The 20258-nt window shown below is 44.5% G+C and overlaps 1 protein-coding gene and 1 non-coding gene across 2 annotated transcripts; both read left to right on the top strand.

Annotated features, from left to right (window-relative positions):
- Window positions 1–46: 46 nt before the first annotated feature.
- Window positions 47–8646, top strand: Rsl1d1 (ribosomal L1 domain containing 1). Its single transcript, XM_074060441.1, has 9 exons — window positions 47–223; window positions 1392–1531; window positions 2640–2775; window positions 3134–3282; window positions 3372–3473; window positions 4927–5020; window positions 5138–5266; window positions 7189–7446; window positions 7739–8646. Exons 1-9 carry the CDS (start codon window positions 59–61, stop codon window positions 8060–8062), a joined length of 1497 nt encoding a protein of 498 aa, XP_073916542.1. The 5' UTR covers window positions 47–58; the 3' UTR covers window positions 8063–8646.
- Window positions 8647–19747: 11101 nt separating this feature from the next.
- On the top strand, window positions 19748–19930 carry LOC141418640 (U2 spliceosomal RNA). Its single transcript, XR_012443308.1, has one exon. It is a non-coding gene; the product is annotated as a U2 spliceosomal RNA (small nuclear RNA).
- Window positions 19931–20258: the final 328 nt, after the last annotated feature.

Here is a 20258-nt window from a genome sequence, read left to right as displayed (position 1 = left end):
TGACGCACAAGATCGGCCTTTACGCCCCCTGGTTTCCGGTTCCTGGCCTCGCTCGCGCATGCGCACAACGTGCCAGCTCGCGCTGTGTGCACGCGCGTATGCACGAGGTGAGCGCGATATGGAGGATTCGGGCTCTGTACCACCTTCGGCCTCAGCCTCCGCTGCAACCCCCACCTCCGCTCCAGCGGACCCGACCACCCTGGAGCACCTGGACGAGAATCAGGCGAGTGGCTGCCGGGGAGGGTGGTTCAGAAGCGGGGTGCCTGTGGCCCTGGTGAGGTGTGGGGTGCATGTAGGGTGGAAAGGCCTGAAAACTTGGTACCGGTCCCTCAACTGACCTGAGTGGACGCCCCACAGGTCCTAAGAATTTCCTTGCTGGAGGTGCACCTCAACTGGCCCGCCCGTTTCCCCAGTTCCGCGACGTGGCTCTCCTGAATTGGGTTGCATGTGTGACTTAGGATATCGGGGTGACATTGAACTGGGCCAAGTCATTTAACTTTGCCAGCCTGTTACGTGCTTTTGAAAAAGAGTTCTCTGCCCTTCACTATCCAGGATCACACGTGCCTGGCGCTTAGTTCTCAGTAAATGCTGGTGGCGTCTCGGCTGTGCTGGTCCCCATGTTAATGTTGTCCTCCTTGAGGGCGGGGGAGCTATGTAGAAAAGGCGCCTTTCTATACACAGGTGCTGTTGTCTTTTCTTGTGGTTCTGGGTATTGAATACAGGGCCTCACGCGCATGCTAGGCGCGTGATACTTGAGCCACACACCCCAGCGTCTTTCTTTTATTTTGGCAGTACTGGAGTTTGAACTCAGGATCCCGCGCTTGCTGGGCAGGCGTTCCACCAGCTGAGTCACACCCCCAGCCCTGTACACAGGTGCTGGCTTTTTTGGTATCCCTAAGAAGCACAGGCTGGCCTCAGCCTCCCGAGTCCAGGAATTACAGGTGTGGCCTAGCTGAGGAGGCGTTTTTTGGTGGATTCTTTTTTTTTTTTTTTTTGGTTGGGGGTGGAGAATGACTGGAGTTTAAACTCAGGGCTTCGCACTTGCAAAGCAGGCACTGCACCGCTTGAGCCACACCTCCAGTCCTTTTTGCTTCCGTTATTTGAAGATGGGAGTCTCCCGAATTGTATGCCCATCTAGTCTTGAAATGCGAGCCTCGTGGATCAGCTCGCGTTACAGGCATGAGCCACCGGCACCTAACTTTTTGATGAATTCCTAACGTTGCTCTGAGTATAAATTGCACAATCCCAGTATAGTTGTGGAGAATGCCTATTAAAATAGGTGGAGCAAAGAAGACAAAGGTGTATATATGTGTATTTATGTATATATGTGAGGAAAGGGGCAAATGTTAGATTCAAAAATTTTAACGTATTTGTGGGTTTACATTTTGCAGGTTAGAAAGGCAGTAGAAGCTCTGTTGGCACATTGCAGATCTAGAAAAAGCAATAATGCATTGCTTTTGAATGAGAAGGAAAATTTATTTTTAATGGTGGTGTTATGGAAAATTCCAGAAAAGGAACTGAGAATCAAATTGTAAGTTCTACTTTTCTGTCCTTGCTATTTTTATGTGCTTGTTCATTCTATGTAACTTAACACTTGCCTCCGAGCTTCCGGTGGAAAAGTTGCAAACTCAAAAATTGAGATAAATGAACCTGCTTAAAAGAACAGTACAAATTCAGATCTTTTTTTAATAGGATCTGTTATATCAAACTAAATATCTAAGGGCCTGGATTCACTCCTTTACAGAGACTGTTTAAAATAGGCAGGCGATATTACTGCTTGAGTCACACCACCGGCCCTTTTTTTGTGATGAGTTTTTTGAAATAGGATCCCAAGGCTGACTTCTGACTGTAATCCTCCTGACTTCTGCCTCCTGAGCAGCTAGGATTACAGGCGTGAGCCACTAGCACCTGGCTGGGTGGGCATTGTGAGACAATTTAAAATCTGTTGCCCAGGCTGGCTTGGAACTCTGGATCCTCCTGCCTCCGCCTCTCAAGTGCTGGAATTACAGGCATGCACCATCATGCCAGGCTGCTATCTTTTCTCAAGGAAATGATAATTCAGAACATGTAGGCCTATAAAACGAGTTAAAAACGTTTTGTTTTTCAAGACTCAATGTGACAGTGCATGTTTGCTGGTCCCTCTGTTTTGCTCCATGTTTTCTATTTTTTCTAACTGGATTATGTTATTTATGGAGCTAAGAGTTTCCCAAAAGGTAAAGTTCTAAAGCAGGACTGTCCTGATGAAATATGGTCGTTCTGGCACATTGCAGTCCATGTGCTATGTAACAACATAGTTAAAATAACAGCATACTTGGGTACACCCTATTTCCTAAAATGTTAATTGATATTTTGACCTACAGTTGTTTGTGGTGATTTGACTCTTAAATCTTTTCTCTGTGCCATTGAATATGGGTCTGTTTTTTGCAGTGCCAGGGATTGAATCCAAGGCCTTGCCCATGTTAGGCAAGCACTTACTACTGAGCCAGACTCCCAGCCCTTTCTCCCCCAGATGTATTTCTAAATGTTGCTCTCAGTGCAGTATTGCTTAAATAGCATGAAGGTTGTTAAAGTGGCATAAATGTATATTGTGGGTAGTGTACACCGTCTGATTCCCTGGTTCCTTCTCATGTGTTTTGCAGGTATTTGCCACATAGTACTCTGTCAGATTTAGCAGAAATCTGTTTATTTACCAAGGATGAACTCAAATCGTCTGAAGAGACAGAACGTTTCTATAGAAAGCTTTTGAAGAAGCATGGAATTAAAACCATCTCTCGGGTAGGAAGCAGGTTGATATTTTCAGATCATTTCAAGGACTTAATTAAGTTGAAATGATATTAGTACATTGCTAAGTTGCCCAGGCTGGCCTTAAACTTCCCATCTGTTGTCCCCCCAGTAGCTGGGATTACGGATGGGTACCATCATGCTCAGCCTACCCTCTGAATCTTTACCTAGTTCTTGCTCATTTGTCTCAGTGTCCTAACATTCAGCATAGTACCTGGAATGTTTTAGGTGATCATGTGTTTGCTAAGCCAGTGGGGGAGCAGACAATTTAAAATCTGAATACAAATTGTTCACGAAGTTTCTTCTTGTCCGTGCTCTTAATGTTTTGTATTTTTGCTCTTTATATTTCTAGATAATCCCTTTCCAAGCTTTAAAAACTGAGTACAAAGCGTATGAGGCCAAGCTCAGGCTCCTGGGTAGTTTTGATTTCTTCCTTGCTGATGAAAGAATCAGGCGGCTCTTACCCTCACACATAGGGAGACATTTCTATCAAAGGAAGAAGTAAGTTTCTTAGCGGTGACTTCACTTGGGCAGCATGAGATTACAGGTTGTGAGTGTGCACTGTGTGCTGATGCCTTGTGTTTTTGTAGAGTTCCAGTACCTGTGAACCTTCTGGCCAAGAATTTGTCCAAAGAGATCAGCAGCTGTCTGGGTGGGACTGTCTTAAACATCTCCAAAAGTGGTTCTTGCAGGTAGGCTACGGTGCTCGCTTCTCTTTCACATTTGGTAGTGGTCTTTCCTATTTTTAAAGGACCCTGTTAGATGGGCATACTTTCTTAGCGGCCATTGGGTACCATATGGACAGGGCAGCTCCAGATACTAAGGAAAGCAAGGAAAACAAGATTAATGCTTAGAGCATTAATAGTTTGGGGTTTGCATGTTGTCCTATAAAGGTAAGATCTACCTCAGTCTTAGTTTGATTTCTTGGAAAACAGACTGTCCAGTGTCTTATTTCTCTCCTCGGTTACAGTGTTACACAGGATACTAAGCTGCGTGCATCTAGACTCGCTCCTAGATTTAGATGCCAGAAAAGACCTTTGAGGGTACTGATTGCTTCCCACCCTTCATGGGCAAAGAATATAACCCATACATTGTGTCTCCAAGTAAAGCACAGTTGGGCTCTAGTGTTACTATCTCAGGCAGGGAAGCCCCTTAATTGGGTGCAACTAAGTAGCCAAGACGAGTTGGTTATTGGCCTGGACCTGCAGTCCTTGATTATAGGCCATTGTCAGTCAGAGGCCTGGTTCAGGGAATCAGTAAGTAGCGGGGAAGAGACAAAAGTAGCAGTCTTCTCTACTAGGATTTTTCCAAGCTCCCACACCCTACCCCACCCCCCAAAAAAACCCAAAAAAACAAAAACAGCTTGAAGGTTTCAGGCAACTACGGAATAATTCTTGTATGTTTTTTACCTTTTCCTGATAGAATAGTTTGCTGACCTCTCTCTCTTCCCCTTGTCCTCCCTTCTTGCCATTTCCTACCTGGGAAGCTGAGGCTATGTGTGCAGGCAGGAAGTGAGCAGGCACTCTGGTAGGCGGAGGTGGCTGTCTCATCCTCCCTGCACTGTTGTCACCCACAGTGAGCCTGCCTTTGCTTTCCCAGTGGGAGCGTGGACTGGCAGGGCAGACTGACCAGTGCTAAGCCAGGAGCCCTGTGGGCTACCCACATGGTGTCTGTCTGTTCTCAGCTTTAGCTAAAGGGATGGTCTTGATCTTTGCTAGAGGGCACAGGGACAGAAACTCTTCAGGAGGTAGAGGGGCATGATTATAAAGTAGCAGGTGATGCCCTAGAGGTGATTGCGCTCAGAACTGCTGCAGGGTTCACCCATTCACCTACGGACTGTCTAGCATGAAGGTGAACCTCTGGCCCTACCTACTGATCCTCCTGCCTCACAGTCAATTGGCAGGTGGCAGCTCTTGAATCACTTCTTTGTGGTGTGGCATTTTATTTCATGGAAGGAATTTCTAAAACATGAAAGGTGATAATCTTCCTATAAAACTTACTGAAAATGTAAAAATAGATTTTTAATGTTTGTGCCTTTTATGAAAGATTGTATCAGATTACGTATTTCTGTTTATCACAGCTGCCTGTGCTTTATTTTGAAGGGTTATCTTTAAAATCTTTGCTTAACGTTGTGTTAAATTCCAGTTCTATCCGCATCGGGCACACTGGGATGCAGATTCAGGACATCACTGAAAACATCATTGCCGTTGCAGAAAACCTGGCGAGAAAGTTGCCAGAGGTATGCACTGACAGGCACACATGTAGGTTGGTTGGTCATTCAAGCCAAGCCAAGTGTACATGGGTAACATTCTTTTTTTTTTTTTTTTTATGGGTAACATTCTTTTCTTTGTTTCAGAAGTGGCAGAGTGTCAAGCTCCTGTTTGTGAAAACTGAGAAGTCTGTTTCCCTCCCCATCTTCTCCTCGTTTGTGAGCTGTGTGGATGAAAGCAGCAAAGTGTCCTTCCATGAAGTGAGGAGAAGAGTAGTGAGTACACTTTTAAATACCGGATGGAGTTAATAATTAAGAGTAAACTGGGCTCCAGCAGATGGAACATAGTTGCCATTCCTGCCTGACATTTCAGTGTCTTTTATTAGTTTCCATTTTACTAGATTTTTGCTTTCGTGGTCATTGTTGTATTACCCATAGGAGATGAGTTGATACTGGTATGAATAAAGGACATTAAGGTAGAAATATCTTAGGGCTGGGAGTGCAGCTCACTGGTAGAACACTTGCCTAGCATAGGCAAGGCCCTGGGTTTGATCCCTAGCAGCACAAGATAACAACAACAACAAAGATCTTCTCTAGATAGAAATATCTTGCATTTCTTGATAAGTAGATATTTTAGTTTTTCATCTTAAAATGACTAAATAGATTTAGAAGGGGCCTGTACAGAAAGAACGAAGATAAAGACCAAACTCTTGTTTTTTAGCTTCTCTGCTTTCAGTGACTGGGGCTGGAGGCGAAGCTCCAGGATGGAGCATGTATGCATCAGGCCCTTGTCCATTCCTAGCAGTGGGGAAAAGTTTAGGCTGTATTGGGCTACCAGAGGTTTTTAATGCTACTGATGTGATTGCCAAAGAAGCCAGAATGGAAAAAAAGTTCAGTTTTATGCTGTTTTTTGACTCATTTGTTAACTTACTCTCTTTAACTGTCTAATCACTACCAGTGTGTTTTAAATTTTGCTTTTTCATTTTAGTTCTAGAAGTTATTTGGTTCTGGTATATTGTTAATTAGTAACCTTCCAGGTTGTTTTACTTCTTTACTTTGTGGGTGTGTGATTCAAAGAGACGTCTTCATGTTGGTGGCCAATAGTCTAGCTATTGCTTTTTTTTCTTTTTTAACTGTTTTTGTTTTTGTTTTGGTGGTTCTGGAGTTTGAACTTAGGGCCTTGGGCTTGCTAGGCAGGTGCTCTACCCCTGATCCACTACCCCAGCCCCTGCTTTTTTTTTTTTTTTTTTTTTTTTAATCACTGCATTTGACAGTTACTTAAAGAAATGATTTCATATGTAGCACAGAGAAAGCTTTCTGCAGAGAGTTTGCTTTATTGCTTCCAGGTGGGAACCTCAATGCTCTCTCAGCCCAGGACCCCCTAAAACACATTCGAGGATGGAGGTTCTGTGGTGTTTCAAACCAGACCACAGCCATAAGGCTCCTCTTCCTGGTCATCTTCACCATGAGGTGCAACTCCTTGGGTTCCCAGAGTACAGTGGGGGTTAGGGTTGACTCGTAGAATCCCTTCCCAGTATGGACACTGGAATTCAATTTGTCTCTGCTTCCTGTCTCACATAGCTGTGTCATTATTCCTTGGATTTCTTACTTTAATTTCTCACCAGTGTAACCACTTATCACTGCTTTCAGGGAGTTTAAAAAATTGGTTTTCACACATTTTTTTTTTTTTAATTTGTTTTCATTGGAAAGGTGATCCAAGATAGCAAAGACTAGGGTCTAGAGGAGTGGGTCAAGTGGTGAGAATACCTGCCTAGAAAGTGTGAGGCCCGGAGTTCAAACCCCAGTACCACCAAAAAAAAAAAGTAATACAGATTGCTGTTACTGGAAACAGGAAATCCAATTTTGTGTTCTTTGTCAGATTCAGTGGAGGTCGATATGAGAAGAGGTTAAAATGGAATTTGAGTGCTGCTGTAGATGGTATTTAACATTGTAAATTACATGAGCTGCAACTCCGCCTATGTAAACTCTGCAGTGCTTTAACCTCAGTCTGAGGCAGGGATCCAGAGTTGTGAGGTCATCTTGGATGGCATAGTGAGACTGCCTCAAAAACAAAAACAACGCACAAAGTGGAGTTAAGTTCGAGCGGATGCTCATTTTGTACAGGTCAAAGCTCTTACGGGCAGCTTATTAACAATCTGAGCTACAAGTGCTAACTCTTGTCTGTTGTTCTTGGGTAGGAGGGGGCGAGAAGTCGTGAAAAACAAAAGAAGAAAAACAGGAAGTTGAAGCGAAAGGCTCAGAATGCTGCTGAATCGATCCTATCTCTAGATGACTTGCTACCCGCCTCAGTTACTGGCGTTCCAGTGAAGGGCTCTGAGGCCCGGAAGAAAAGAACTGGCAGAGTAAAAGGCAGATCTAAAGTGACAGACGAAGCCGAAGATGAAATTCCACAACTGGTACCAATAGCAGACACTCCAGCTAAAGAAAACAGTGAGGTATTTTTATTGCTATTTAATACTCATACTGAATGGCTCAGTGGCCACTGGGTGGCAGACAGGCACTATACTGAGTGACTATGAATGAAAAATGCTAGGCCAAACCCCAGGAACTTCCTTCCTGAAGTACTGAGTAATGCCTGCAGTCATGGAAGCGGCCTTCTCAGCTCCTCCTGCCAAGGCTGACCTGAGGGTAGCCAATCAAACACCAAATGGCTCCTGCAATTGCATGCAGATACTGCTGTTTGCAGATATTGTTCTGTTCCAGGCATAATTTTCTTCTTTTTCTTAGATACTGAAAAATACCACAGGAAAGAAGTCTCCAAAAAAGAATCCTGGCCCCAACATACCTGGTGGCAAGAAGAGAAAGGTCCTGGCTGCTGGTGAGGCATCCACAGCTGCAGAGCCTGGGGCCCCAGGTAAAGGCCCAGAGAAGAAGCTAAAGATGGAACCGAAGGCAAAGGACAGAAGCGCCTCACTGGGGAAAAAAGACCAGAGACAGACTCCAAAAAAGCCAGAGGCCAAGTTCTTTGCCAATTCTAGGAATTCTGCAAAGAAAGCTCCCAACACCCCCAAACAGGGGCCAAAAGCTCCCAAAGTGGCCCAATCAACCTGAAATTACTGCTTCCACCAAAGGACACATCAGAGTTACCTGAAGAGCTTTAAAAATACTTAGGCTGACTGGGCACCAGTGGCTCACTCTTATAACCCTAGCTACTCAGGAGGCAAAGCAGTAGGATCAAGGTTCAAAGCCAGCTCAGGCAAATAGTTCCAGAGACCCTATCTCAAAAAACCCATCACAAAAATAAGACTGGTGGAGTGGGTCAAGGTGTAGTGAGACCCTGCCTCCGATAAAAGATCTGTGTCCTGGGCGGGAAGGTAGCTCAGTGGTAGAGCACTTGCTGGCGTGCCCAAGGACCCTGACTTCCATCCCCAGCACTGGGAAGGGAAAAAAAAAATAGAAAGTAAAAATACTCAGATCCTAACCCCCACTTCAGTGTTCTCCAAGAGTGAGACCAAAACTTAAATGTTTTCTAAAACCTCCACAGGTAACTCTGATGTGCTTTCCTATTTGTAAAAGCCAGTGATTCAAAGTAAAATCTATTTTTAATTGCTTTTCTGTGTTTGCTAATGTAGTCAAGGAGGAAGTGCTTCTCTGTGGTTGTGTTTTTGTATTAAAGTACGTTTGCTCTGAATAGACATTTTATCCCCAAACTTCTTGATTTCACTCGGCATCTGTGATGTGACCCCTTTCGTCATTGGCTCTTAAGGTTTTTATTTTAGACAGCTAATATATTAGATCTCCTTAACAATTTATAATCAAGTGTAGGCCAGAAAAAATTGCTGTTTCCCCACTGTAATCATGTTCGTTTCTTTTTCTATCGGCTTATGTTGACAAAGGGGTTTATAGGCCTTCCTTTCATGAGCCCTGCGGCACCCTCCATGGCATGCAGTGCAGCAGTGGACACGGGTGCAGCAGTGCTGGGGAGGTTGCAGTAAGCACAGCTCAAGTGATCCAACACACTCTGAGGCAGGCAGTGACTATAGGTGCCCAGCTTTTCAGTGCATTGGAATTGGGGTACACATCCCTAGTAGTGAGTGATGGGTTTGCAGTATTGCAGGTGGTATAGGCCCCCAAACCCAAATCCTGGGTTCCATAGGTCAAGTCCAGCCACATGTCCCAACATCCCAAATAAAGATCCATAATGGTGATGGGCAGAGAAAGGTTTATGGTTTACTGTGGCACAGGAGGAGAAAAGGTAACATTTCAGGCCATCTCAGAACTGACACTTGATGTTGTTCAAACAGAATTGAGAGGAGTGTGTAATTGGAAGCTATTGTGAGAGACTCTGGCCTGTGCAGATGGGTCTCCTAGAGGTGTTGCTATTGATTTTTGTTGTTGTTGCACTGGAGTTTGAACTCAGGGCCTCACACTTGCTAGGCAAGTGCTCTGCCACTTGAGCCACTCTACCCTCAAAGTATTTGCCTGGGCTGGCTTCAAACTGTGATCCGCCTGATCTCTGCTGCTGAAGTAACTGGGTTTACAGGCCTGAGCCACTGCACCCACCTTCTATTCTTTTAGGGGCACTTTCCTCCATCTCTTGTAAAGATAACAATCAGTCCTGTCCTTCCTGGAACCCAAAGTGACTCCAAAGAGAATGGCCTAGAGCAAAGAGATATAAACTGGAGACAGGTGTCAAGCTCTCCTTAGTTTGTGAGCCCAAGTAAGCAGTCAGTGCTTCTCAGCAAAAAGTTTTTAAGTACCTGTAGCAACAGGAATGTGCTTGTCTGCAGAAGGCCACAGTGAAACCAGCTTCCCAAGATGATGAGGTTCAGAAACTAGGAATGGAAGCTTTAGAGTCCTTTTAAGTTGGAGGACCTTGCTACTTTTGCTTTTTTTAGTAGCCCATGATAATATTTGAAATTGTGAAACTGCTAAAATTCAAAATTACTTATAATCCCACTGTCCTTTCAGACTTGTAAAAATGAATGTCCACTTCAGGTACTGCAGGAGGTCAACAATGGACTTGCTCTAAGGGAAATAGACTTGTTTCACTTATCCAAAGGTGACTGCTCTGTAGAACAAACTAATGTATAATCATGCTAATCTCTACGTAATAAATTTTCTAGGGATAGCTGTAGGATTTTTTGTTTTGGGTTTGTTTGTTTTTCTTGTTACTGGGATTTGAACACAGAGCCTTGCGCTTGCTAAACAGGTGCTCTTCCACCTGGGCCATCCCCCCATCCTCTAGGCAGCACTGGAGTTTGAACTCAAGGTTTCAAGGTATTTACCTTCTATTCTGGCATCCAGCACACATGTGAAGTTCTTTGTTGAAAAAAATAGTTAAGTTTCTTGGCTGAGATATGCCAGTATTTTGACAATGGAAGGCCATAGGGATTGGTGATGCTTCTGCATTATAGTGAAAAAATGTCCAAACCATGGTATGAGGTTTCCCAAGGCTTAAATACAGTGAGGCTTAGGGGGGTGGCTCAACTGGGAGAGTACCTGCCTTGAAAGCAAGAGGCCCTAAATTGAAAGCCTAGTACCACCAAAAAGTGTATGTATATGGAACCCACTCCCAGCTGGCTGATGGAGCCGGAAGCTGGTGATGGTCCAGGAGCCAGAGGAGGATTGTAAATGAAGCTGAGGCTAATGTTTCACTGGACGTCAGGCTAGTTTCTAGTCTGGACCATACCAGGGTGATTTAATGGGCAAAACCAGATGGGTTTTATTTTTGAAGAAAGTATTGAATTTCAGCTTGTTTAGGAAATACACTCAAAAAAAAAAATACTGTGCTTTGAATATATTTAAGATGGTCCAAGTGTTGATCACATTGGGCTGATTGTGGTGGCTCACACCTATAATCCTAGCTATTTGGAAGGCAAAGATCGAGAGGATTACAGGTCGAGGTCAGCCAGGCAAACAGGAAGACCCCCCCTCCACCAATCTCAATCAAAAAAAGCTGGATGTGGTGGCTACACCTGTCATCCCAGCTATGTGGGAAGTGTAAATAGGATCTTGGTTCAGGTTGGCCCTAGACATAAAGACCCTATTTGAGAACTAGGGTCATGGCTCAAGTGGTAGAGTGCCTGCTTTACACACATGAACCCCTGAGTTCAAACCCCAATCCCACACACACGCACACATACACAAAAAAAAAAAAAACTATTCAAGAAATAACTAAAGCAAAAAAAGCTGACTGGTTCAAGTGGTAGAATGCCTGTCTCACAAGCACAAGGCCCTGAAAAAAAAAATTCACAACGCATTTCCCCTTCCTTGAGAAATAACAAAATGAGGCTATAAAAAAGCAGGCAGGTGCATACTGGCTCACTGCCGACCAAAACCCTTTCTCTATGTGTAGTTCACAGGTGTTTAAGGGTTTCACAAAGGAGGCTTACCTCTTAATTAAATATTTGAAAGTAATACACTCCTTACATACTTTTTCTTAAGTGGACACTGTTTTCCCTACCTACAAGTAGTGAATTACCATCACTATTGGAATAAGATGCTCCATTAGGACTTCATGAACCACGAGCTGCTCATCACTGCTTAGAGACAGAAGCAGAGTGATTAAAGGCCATAAATGAAGCTTGGGTTGTAGTGGTCATTTTGGTAATAATGGCTCCTTGTGCCCAGGCTCATCTTGAACTCCTGTGCTAAAGTGACTTTGTCTTAAGCCATGACTGTAATCCCAGCTACTCAGGAAGTGGAGGTAGTATTACCGGACAATCACAGGACAAAGTTAGCAAGACCCTATCTCAAAACCAAATGGGTTGGGGCATGGCTCAAGTGACACAACACTTGCCTAGCATGTAGAGGCCCTGGGTTCAATCCCCAGTACAGCACGGGGGGGTGGAAAAAAAGTGATCTGCCTCAACCTCGAGGGTGGTTGGGAGCTGAGATAACAGGCACATGCCACCACACCCACCTCAATAGGCATCATTTTGACTTTCCCAAAAAGACTTTCCAAAAGACATTAGTTGATCACATGCAGGAGAGATGCTAACCTTTGCTTCCGGAGTCCCCTTCTTCCCTAGTGAACTCTGCTTTACAATGAAAGTTCAAAAACCCTTCATTGAACTCAGTGGTTTGGCCACTAACTTATATCTGTTCCCCTTTCACTCAGTCAAGCACATATCCACGGATCTTTTAACCATTTAAGTTCCTACAACTGCCAAGTACGGTAGTACTAGACTAGAGGTTTAACACATAAACAGGGCTTTGAACTTCAGGACAGCCCCAGTCTGCTTAGTGTGTCTCAGGGTTTGATACAGGAGGCAGCATTTAGGCTCTAATTTGTTTGTTTGTTTTCGGTAGTGGGGTTTGAACTCGGTCTTCACCTTGAGCCACTCCACCATCCCTATTTTTGTGATGGGTTCTTTCAAGATAGGGTCTTGCAAACTATTTGCCCAGGCTGGCTTCGAACCATGATCCTCCTGATCTCTGCCTCCTGAGTAGCTAGGATTACAGCATGCTGAAAAAAAATTGTTTTAAAAAAGTCTGTCGTGAGGGCTGGCAGAGTGGCTCAAGAGATAGAGTACTGGCCTAGGATCACAGGTGTGAGCCATGGGTCCCCAGTCTTACAATATTTTTTCTATGCAGAACTATTTTCTCTTCTAGTGTATACTTTCTAAGGTTTTGTTAGTGAAATTATTTGTCAGTGAACAAGTGCCAACCCTCCTGCACCTCACCCTACATGTTTATCATGAACAGCACCCAGAATGCTAAGGATACCCTCACTGGGGCACGGGTGGCCTGTGAGAAACGTGCATTCCTGGTCCCCGCAGAGCTCCTGAGAAGCTTTGGTTTTTGGCAGTGCTGAGGTTTGAACTCAGGACCTTGTGCTTGCTAGGTAGGTGCTCTACCTCTTGAGTCATGCCCCAGCCCTTGCAGGCCTCTTTAGTTGGAATTAGACACTAGACATGGGGGACCTGGAAATCTCTCTCAAGGGCATCCAGGTGGGTCTTAGGAAACTCAGGAATAAAGTATGTGGCAGGTGTAAGTTACCTCTGCTTACTAGTAACACCTTCACCAAGCCCTCAGCAGGTGAAACCCAGGTAAAGGCCAGCCAAGGGAAGCGGACCTTCCATTTCCTGTTCCTACTATTATCTTTTTTATAGGATGTTCAAGTGAAATGCTCTAAACAATTACCCCTGTCTGTCCTTAGCAGTTTCTTCAATGTGTATAGAATGATCTATAGGTAATTCACATAATCGGACAGATTAAAAAAAATCAAATCTGGTGATTGAGCCCCCTTTGGCCCTGTGAGAATCCGTGTTGATTATCCAATCAAGAGCCTGATTGATATAAATGGTACACAGCCCTCATGACTCTTTTACCTAAGGATCGTGTCTTAAAGAGTATCTGATGGCAGGGGGGGACCTACTTCTGATGCTTGTTTACTAAAAAGGTACCTGTTGTACCAGGTGAGAGAAACTATTGCTCCTTTTTTATAAAATTAGTAGTTTGCTTTTTGCTAAGTGTGTTTGAAAGTCACTTAAAATGCTTCTAAAATACTAGTTGAGCTGCATATCTTTACATAGATTAGCTTACATTTTGCATTTCTTCAGGAATGTCATATCTCTTGATTATTTTTCTGTTAGGATATTGGATTTTCTTCTTGATTTATCAAAGTTCTTTGTATTTTCTTTTTTTTTGGTGGGACTGAGGTTTTAACTCAGGGTTTTGTACTTGCAAATCATGTGCTCTACCACTTGAGCCAAACCTCCAGTTCATTTTGTTCTGGTTATTTTGGAGAGGGGGTCTGAAAACTGTGTGCCCAGGATGGTCTCAAATCATGATCCTCCTAATCTCAGCCTCCCAAGTAGTTAGGATTACAGGCATGTAGCACCAACACCAGCCAGTTCTCTGTATTTTAAGGATTTTATAATCTTAAGACTATATTTTATCAATTGCAAATATACTGTTCTAATTTAATGATATCTTTTTTTTTTTGTATGTGCGGTACTGGGGCTTGAACTCAGGGCCTACATCTCAAGCCACTCCATCAGTCCTTTGTGTGATGGGTTTTTCTGAGATAGGGTCTCTCAAACTATTTGCCCTGGCTAGCTAATGGCTAATGCCAAAAACCTTTTCCTTAAAATGTAAGGTTCTAAGTAGTATTAACTCACATCTATTATGTAACTGTCACCATTAGCACAGAACTGACTAAAAAGAGTATGTTATGTATTTTGATAAGATTTGCTATCTCATGAGCTTTTTTTTTTTTTTTTTATGGTGCTAGGGATTGAACCCGGGGCCTTGCACCACATGCAAGGCAAGTGCTCTACCACTGAGCTACATCACAACCCAAGATTTGCTATTCCATGATTTACAGGTAGTAAGACATGCTGGCCAGGCAGGGCTGGGGGTGGGGGATGGGGGCGTAGAGTGAGAGGAGTGTGGCTCAGTCATAGGTTCCTTGCTCAGCATGGGTGAGGCTCTTGGTTCTATCCCTAGTGTTGTGAAGCAAACAAATGTGTTCTCTTCTGTGTGTGTGTTGTGTGTGTGAGTGAGTGACACAGGGCTCTGCCTCCACATGCTTCCTGCATTTCTTTTTTTTCACAGACTCTTCACACCCATAGAAACCAAGGAGGCTTGGAGGCTCAATTTTTTGGCCTAGTTCAGGAACATATGCTGAATATCACAGGTGCCCAGCTGAGTCACTCTCGCTGAGCTGATTGGTTGGTCTTCCCCTTCGAGGGTGGGCAAGGATAAAAGGCAAAAACCCAGAAACAGAAGACCTGTGGAACAGGGTCATTGAGTCGGAGGTCAGTCATGAAGATTTAACCTTTCCCCTCGTAGTTAGCTGTCCTATTTCAAACTCAATGAGAACTCAAAAGTGGCTCAAGTGGTAGAGCGCCTGCCTAGCAAGCATGAGGCTCTGAGTTCAAACCTCAGTGCTGCCAAAAATAAATAAATACAATAAAAGAACCCAAATTGCACAGGTGTGCAGGGGTGTCTTAGGCAAGTTAAAGTCAGTTCCTGGGCTGGAAGAGGAGGGACAGGTCAAGGACCCCTTACCCGAAATACCTGGGATCTGAGGCAGTTCAGATTTCAGAGTGATTTGCATCTTGGAATATTTGCATAGGTTTTTACCAGTTGAACACCCCTAATCTGAAACTCTGAAGTCTGAAATGTTCCAAAATCTGAAGCTTTTTGAATGCCAACCTGTACATCAAAATAGCCAGGAAAACCCCAAAAGACTGGTGAGATTTGAAACTGGTTTCCAATCAGGTCTCAAAACATACCACAAAACCCTCTTCTACGGCACAGGAATGCACGGTGAGTCAGGGGAGACAGCCAAAACAGGTCCCCAAAACCCTAAAAACAAAACGCAGGTCCAGATATTTATGGGAATTTAAGGTTTTAATAGCATTTTTTTTTCAAACTAAAGATAAAATATTCAATAGGATGTCAGGATCTTTGGATAATCTTTTGGGGAAAACAGAATCAGGTTTCAGGCAATGTACAAGTACTGGGGGGAAACTAATTTTCATGATTATTTGCAGCACTGAGGTCTTTTTGTTCCTTCCTGAAGTGACAAAGAATGGTAACCGAAGTACAAGTTCTGCTCAAGTTTTCACTGAAGAAATGGCTTTGTTCCTGTATGTTAAGAGCAATGAGTGACTTGTGACTTGGCTATTCACCCCATCCACTAGAAGACAAGCCTTTTTACATGGGTTCTGACATGTTCATAAACACCCAACAACCTATTTCTTTGTTGAAATACCAGCTAGTCTGGGCACTGGTGGCTCCTGCCTGTAATCCTAGCTACCTGGGAGGCTGATATCCAGAGGATCGAAGTTCTAGAATCAACCTGGGCAAATAGTCAAAACACCCCCATCTCCAAAATAAGCAGAGTAAAATGAACTGGCAGAGTGGCTCAAGTTGTAAAGCACCTGCCTAGCAAGCATGAGGCCCTGAGTTCAAACAAAGTACTGCCAAAAAAACCAAAACACTAAAAGGGGGGAGTGGCCCAAGTGTTAGAGCACCTGCCTAACACCAGTACTCACACATACCACCCCCACCCCTGGCCAAATAGGAACATGGACTAGCCATGATGATTCACACCTGTAATCCAGTGCTCAGAAGGCTGAGGCAAGAGGATCCAGGCTAGCCTGGGGTACATAGTGAGACCCCGTCTCAAAAAAAAAAAAGGGGGGAGAGGGAGGGGGCGGAGTGGGTGGTAAGGGAGGGGGTGGGGGCAGGGGGGAGAAATGACCCAAACCTTGTATGCACATATGAATAATAAAAGGAAAAAAAAAAAGAAAAAAAAATTTGATTAGAAGGGGACTTTGGACAATGGCCCAAGGGAATTGTTTGTCCTCTCCTCTGCCAGCAGGGGACCCAGTGCAAAGTTTAACAAGAGCCTTGGGGGCGGTGGCAGGAGGGATTGTCTTATTGCTTCCTAAACTGCTACTGCTGCTCTTGCCTTAGGGACCCTAGTTATTTGAAAGCATCTGTCTCCTGATAGCAGAATTAAATAGCTGCCAAATGAACTCGTCTTAATTGGCATTTTAATAAAGAAATAGTTTACTCAGTTTTTTTTAAAATTTTTTTGAACTCGGGGCTTCTTGCTTTCAAAGCAGGCACTCTCCCACTTGAGGCATATCTCCAATCCATTTTGTTCTGATTATTTTGGAGATGGGGGGGCTTGGGGGGGAGGGGTGGAGTTTCAAGAGTTATTTGCCTGGGCTGGCCTCAAACCATGATCCTGCCGATCTCAGCCTCCCAAGTAGCTAGGATTACAGGTGTAAGCCATTGTACTTGGTCACGTTCTTAATCTTTGGCTTTGAATTTCAACGCTTGTATCTAAAGCTTAAGTATAAATTAACCATCAAGTAATAAACTGGTTCAGGAAGAAGCAGAGCTACTGCTTTAATTGCCTTGAGCTTCATTCTCCATTTTCAGGAGTGGTCTTTCTGGATATCCTGAGACAGCCTTCTAGACATCTAGAAGATGTCTTTTAAGCCATTAAGGAGCCTGGGCTCCATCCCCAGCATGCTCCCCACCCCCCCAAAAAAAAAAGGTATTAACAGTGACCAAATCTGGCCTTCTGAGCCTTCTTGGAGGGGAACTTTCTCGCTCCCCTAGAGGACAGCCCTTGAACTACACCCTCAGGATACTGGCGAGGTTGAACATTTTCTGATAACGAAGTAGGAGCCATCCAGGGCAAGTCAAAAAGTTCCCACTGAGCCTTTTGCTGTTTCTGACCTGTAATCTTTTTTTTTGCTCTTCCCTTACCCCTGCGGCAGAACGTCGCAATGTTTCGATCTGTCCGTACATACCATCCCAGGAGCATTCTGAGAAGAATTCAGGAGGATTCGGATGCTTGTCTTGGACTGAATGCGTGCTTGTTACCTGCATGGGATCGCTCAGTACGTCTCTGGGAATAATTCTTCTCATACACGACCCCTCTGACCGCGTGACTGTCGCTGCCGGGATGTTGATGATAGCTGCCAGCATTTCTTTTGCTGTTATTAGTGGCCTGCTAGCTCTGTGTAAAAACCAGGAGGACTTGCCCAGCCCCAGGAGGCAGGGATGGGACGCAGAAAGAAAGGGCAGGAGTACTCTGCCCAGCACAGCCAGCACCAGCCTTTAGCTCTGTACCGAACCTGGATGTCAGAGGCCCTCTGAACTTTTAGGTTTCTGAGTTTTTTATAAATACAAATAAAATTTGTCTTTTAAGAGTTTCTGATTTCATATATGTATATGTATATATATATATATATATATATATATATATTTTTTTTTTTTTTTGCAGTGCTGGGGTTTGAACTCAGTACTCATGTTTGTAGGTAGGTGGTCTACCACCTGAGCTACTCCACCAGCCCTTTTTTGTGTTGGGTATTTTTGAGATAGGGTCTTACTTTTTTGCTGGGGTTGGGGTTGAATCATGATCTTCCTGATCTCTGTCTCCCAAGTACCCACGATTACAGGCATGAGCCATGGGGCCTATTCTTGTTCTTTATGGCATAACAGATTCTCTTTAAAGTCCTGGTTTTCTCAAATTCATGTCATTGGGTGAACCAGTGTCCTCAGGGGCTGTCTCTACCTACCTTCTCCCTCTCTTCCTACCTCACTAGCTGCCTCTCTGGCTTTTCCCATGGACTCCTGCAGATTTTCACACACATAGACATGGCTGGAGATCCTATCCTCCAGTGGTCTTATGGCTCTCCCCATGGGCTACCTGCTTCCATGGTTACGTCCATCTATGGCCTTCCATGGTCATCCCTACTATGTGTGAGGTCCCAGAATATTTCACACGCCCCATTCTCTTGCCACATGGCCTCTGTCATCCTTACCTTTCTCCATGCCCTCTCCTGACTCCTGTCCTCCATGATGGTCAACCCTTGGTTGCCAGGCTTTTCTCCCCACAGAGCCTTTCTTCTGGTGCCCAGGGGATCCCTCTCAGGAATACCCCAACTCATGCTGCCTGCTAATTCTACGTGCCTGGTGACACACAAACTGACTTTAAGAATTCCACCTCATGCATGGACCCACAGCATGGATCTAACTTGGGGCAAGTCATGCAGGAAGTTTGCCTGGTATTCCTTTAAAATCCTGGTTGCTGAGGCAGTGGTTCAGCCTAAAATCCCAGCACTCAGGAGGCTGAGGTAGGAGGATGGAGAGTTTGAGGCCAGCCTGGACCTGTGAGATCCTGTCTCAAAAAAAAAAAAAGGAGCTAGGTGCCTGTGTTTCACACCTGTAATCCTAGCTACTCGGGAGGCAGAGATCAGGAGAATCATGGTTCAAAGCCAGCCTGGGCAAATAGTTGAAAAGACCCTATCTCAAAAAACCCAACCCCAAAATGGGGGTTGGTGGAATGGCTCAAGTTTCAGGCCCTGAGTTCAAACCACAGTACTGCCAAAAAAGGGGGTGGGGGAGCTGTCCTGCCTAGTAAGCACAGGCCCTGAGTATATACCCCAGTACTGCAAAAAAAAAAAAAAAAAAATATATATATATATATATATAATTGCCAACCTCAGAGAGCACTCCCTGTTTGCCTGCTTGTTCCTCCTCCACTTTTTAAAAATTTAATCTGGCCATACAGGGGTTCAAATTGAGGACCTCACACTTCTAGGCAGGTGCTTTGCCACATGAGCCATGTCTCTTTTTTTTTTTACAGCACTGGGGGTTTGAACTCAAGGTCTCTCACTTGCTAGGCAGGTGCTCTACCGCTTAGCCACTCCACCAGCCATTTTTGTGATTTTTTTTTTTTGGGGGGTATAGGGTCACATGGTCTCATGTATTTCCCCTGGCTGGTTTTGAACTATGGTCATCCTGATCTCTGCCTCATGAGTAGCTAGGATTATGGAAGTGAGCCACCGGCACCGGGCTCTGCCACTTTTTTGAGGTGTTCTTTCTAAGACTTCAACTCAGACTATCAGCTCCATTGGTAAGCTAACCAGAAAATCAGGAATCTGTTCTTCCCCTCAACTGATCCTGGGGGTCCCCTTGATGACTCAGTGTGGAACCTACTCACCCTAGAGTCCTGTCTTTCAGGGAACCCTGCTTAATACCTATGGAAAGCCTCTCATACAAATGAGAAGCAAGAGGACAGAAACTGGAACAGTTTAGGAATTCCCCCACCACAACATGAAGCATCAAAGGAGCTAGGCCACAGGGGGACAGTGCTGAGGGCTTAAACAGGAAAAAGACTTTCAACTTGTGACAGTCATTTTCAGTATGCAGGCAAATCATGTAAATGAAATACAGATAGGGTGTGATAAAGGATGGGTAAGAAAAGGCAAGCACTCTTACAAATGTAAAATGAGGGCAGAAACCCCAAGTTTGATCACTTCTTGGTCCTTTGGCTAAGACGAGTGCAGTATCTGTGCTTATCAGTGCAATATCTGATACACCTTCTCTCCAAGGACCATATTCAGTTGACTTTTAGGGCAGGAAGATGGATGGATGCTTCGGCTGCTCCACACATCCATCTGGTATTGCAGTGCCTTCAGGAAGAGTGCACCCTTCTACATAAAGTTATACATTCTTCTTTGTTCAAATAGGCTGTTTTTGTAACACTTATCAGCGTTGCTGGATGGAGCCCCGGCTTCCTCATCTCCATGCTGTGTGATGATCCAAGACATTGAGTCCAGCATTTGGCAGGTTTTTAACCCCTCCCCACCCCACTTACAGCAATGGCAAGAGGTTTCATCATTCTGTTTCACGTGTGTATGTGAAGCCCATCGACCATGTTCCCTCACCTTCATCTCCTCCATTCCCCCTCCCCCTGCCACTAGCACCCCCCCTACTGTACATCTTTTGCAGTCCTTTCATTAATTACTAAGTCAATGTTCAA

Source organism: Castor canadensis, chromosome 17 (genome assembly GCF_047511655.1).
Source record: "Castor canadensis chromosome 17, mCasCan1.hap1v2, whole genome shotgun sequence".
NCBI classification, from domain to species: Eukaryota; Metazoa; Chordata; class Mammalia; order Rodentia; family Castoridae; genus Castor; species Castor canadensis.
The sequence above is the reverse complement of the archived record's forward strand: the minus strand, read 5'-3'. Positions and strand labels throughout refer to the sequence as shown.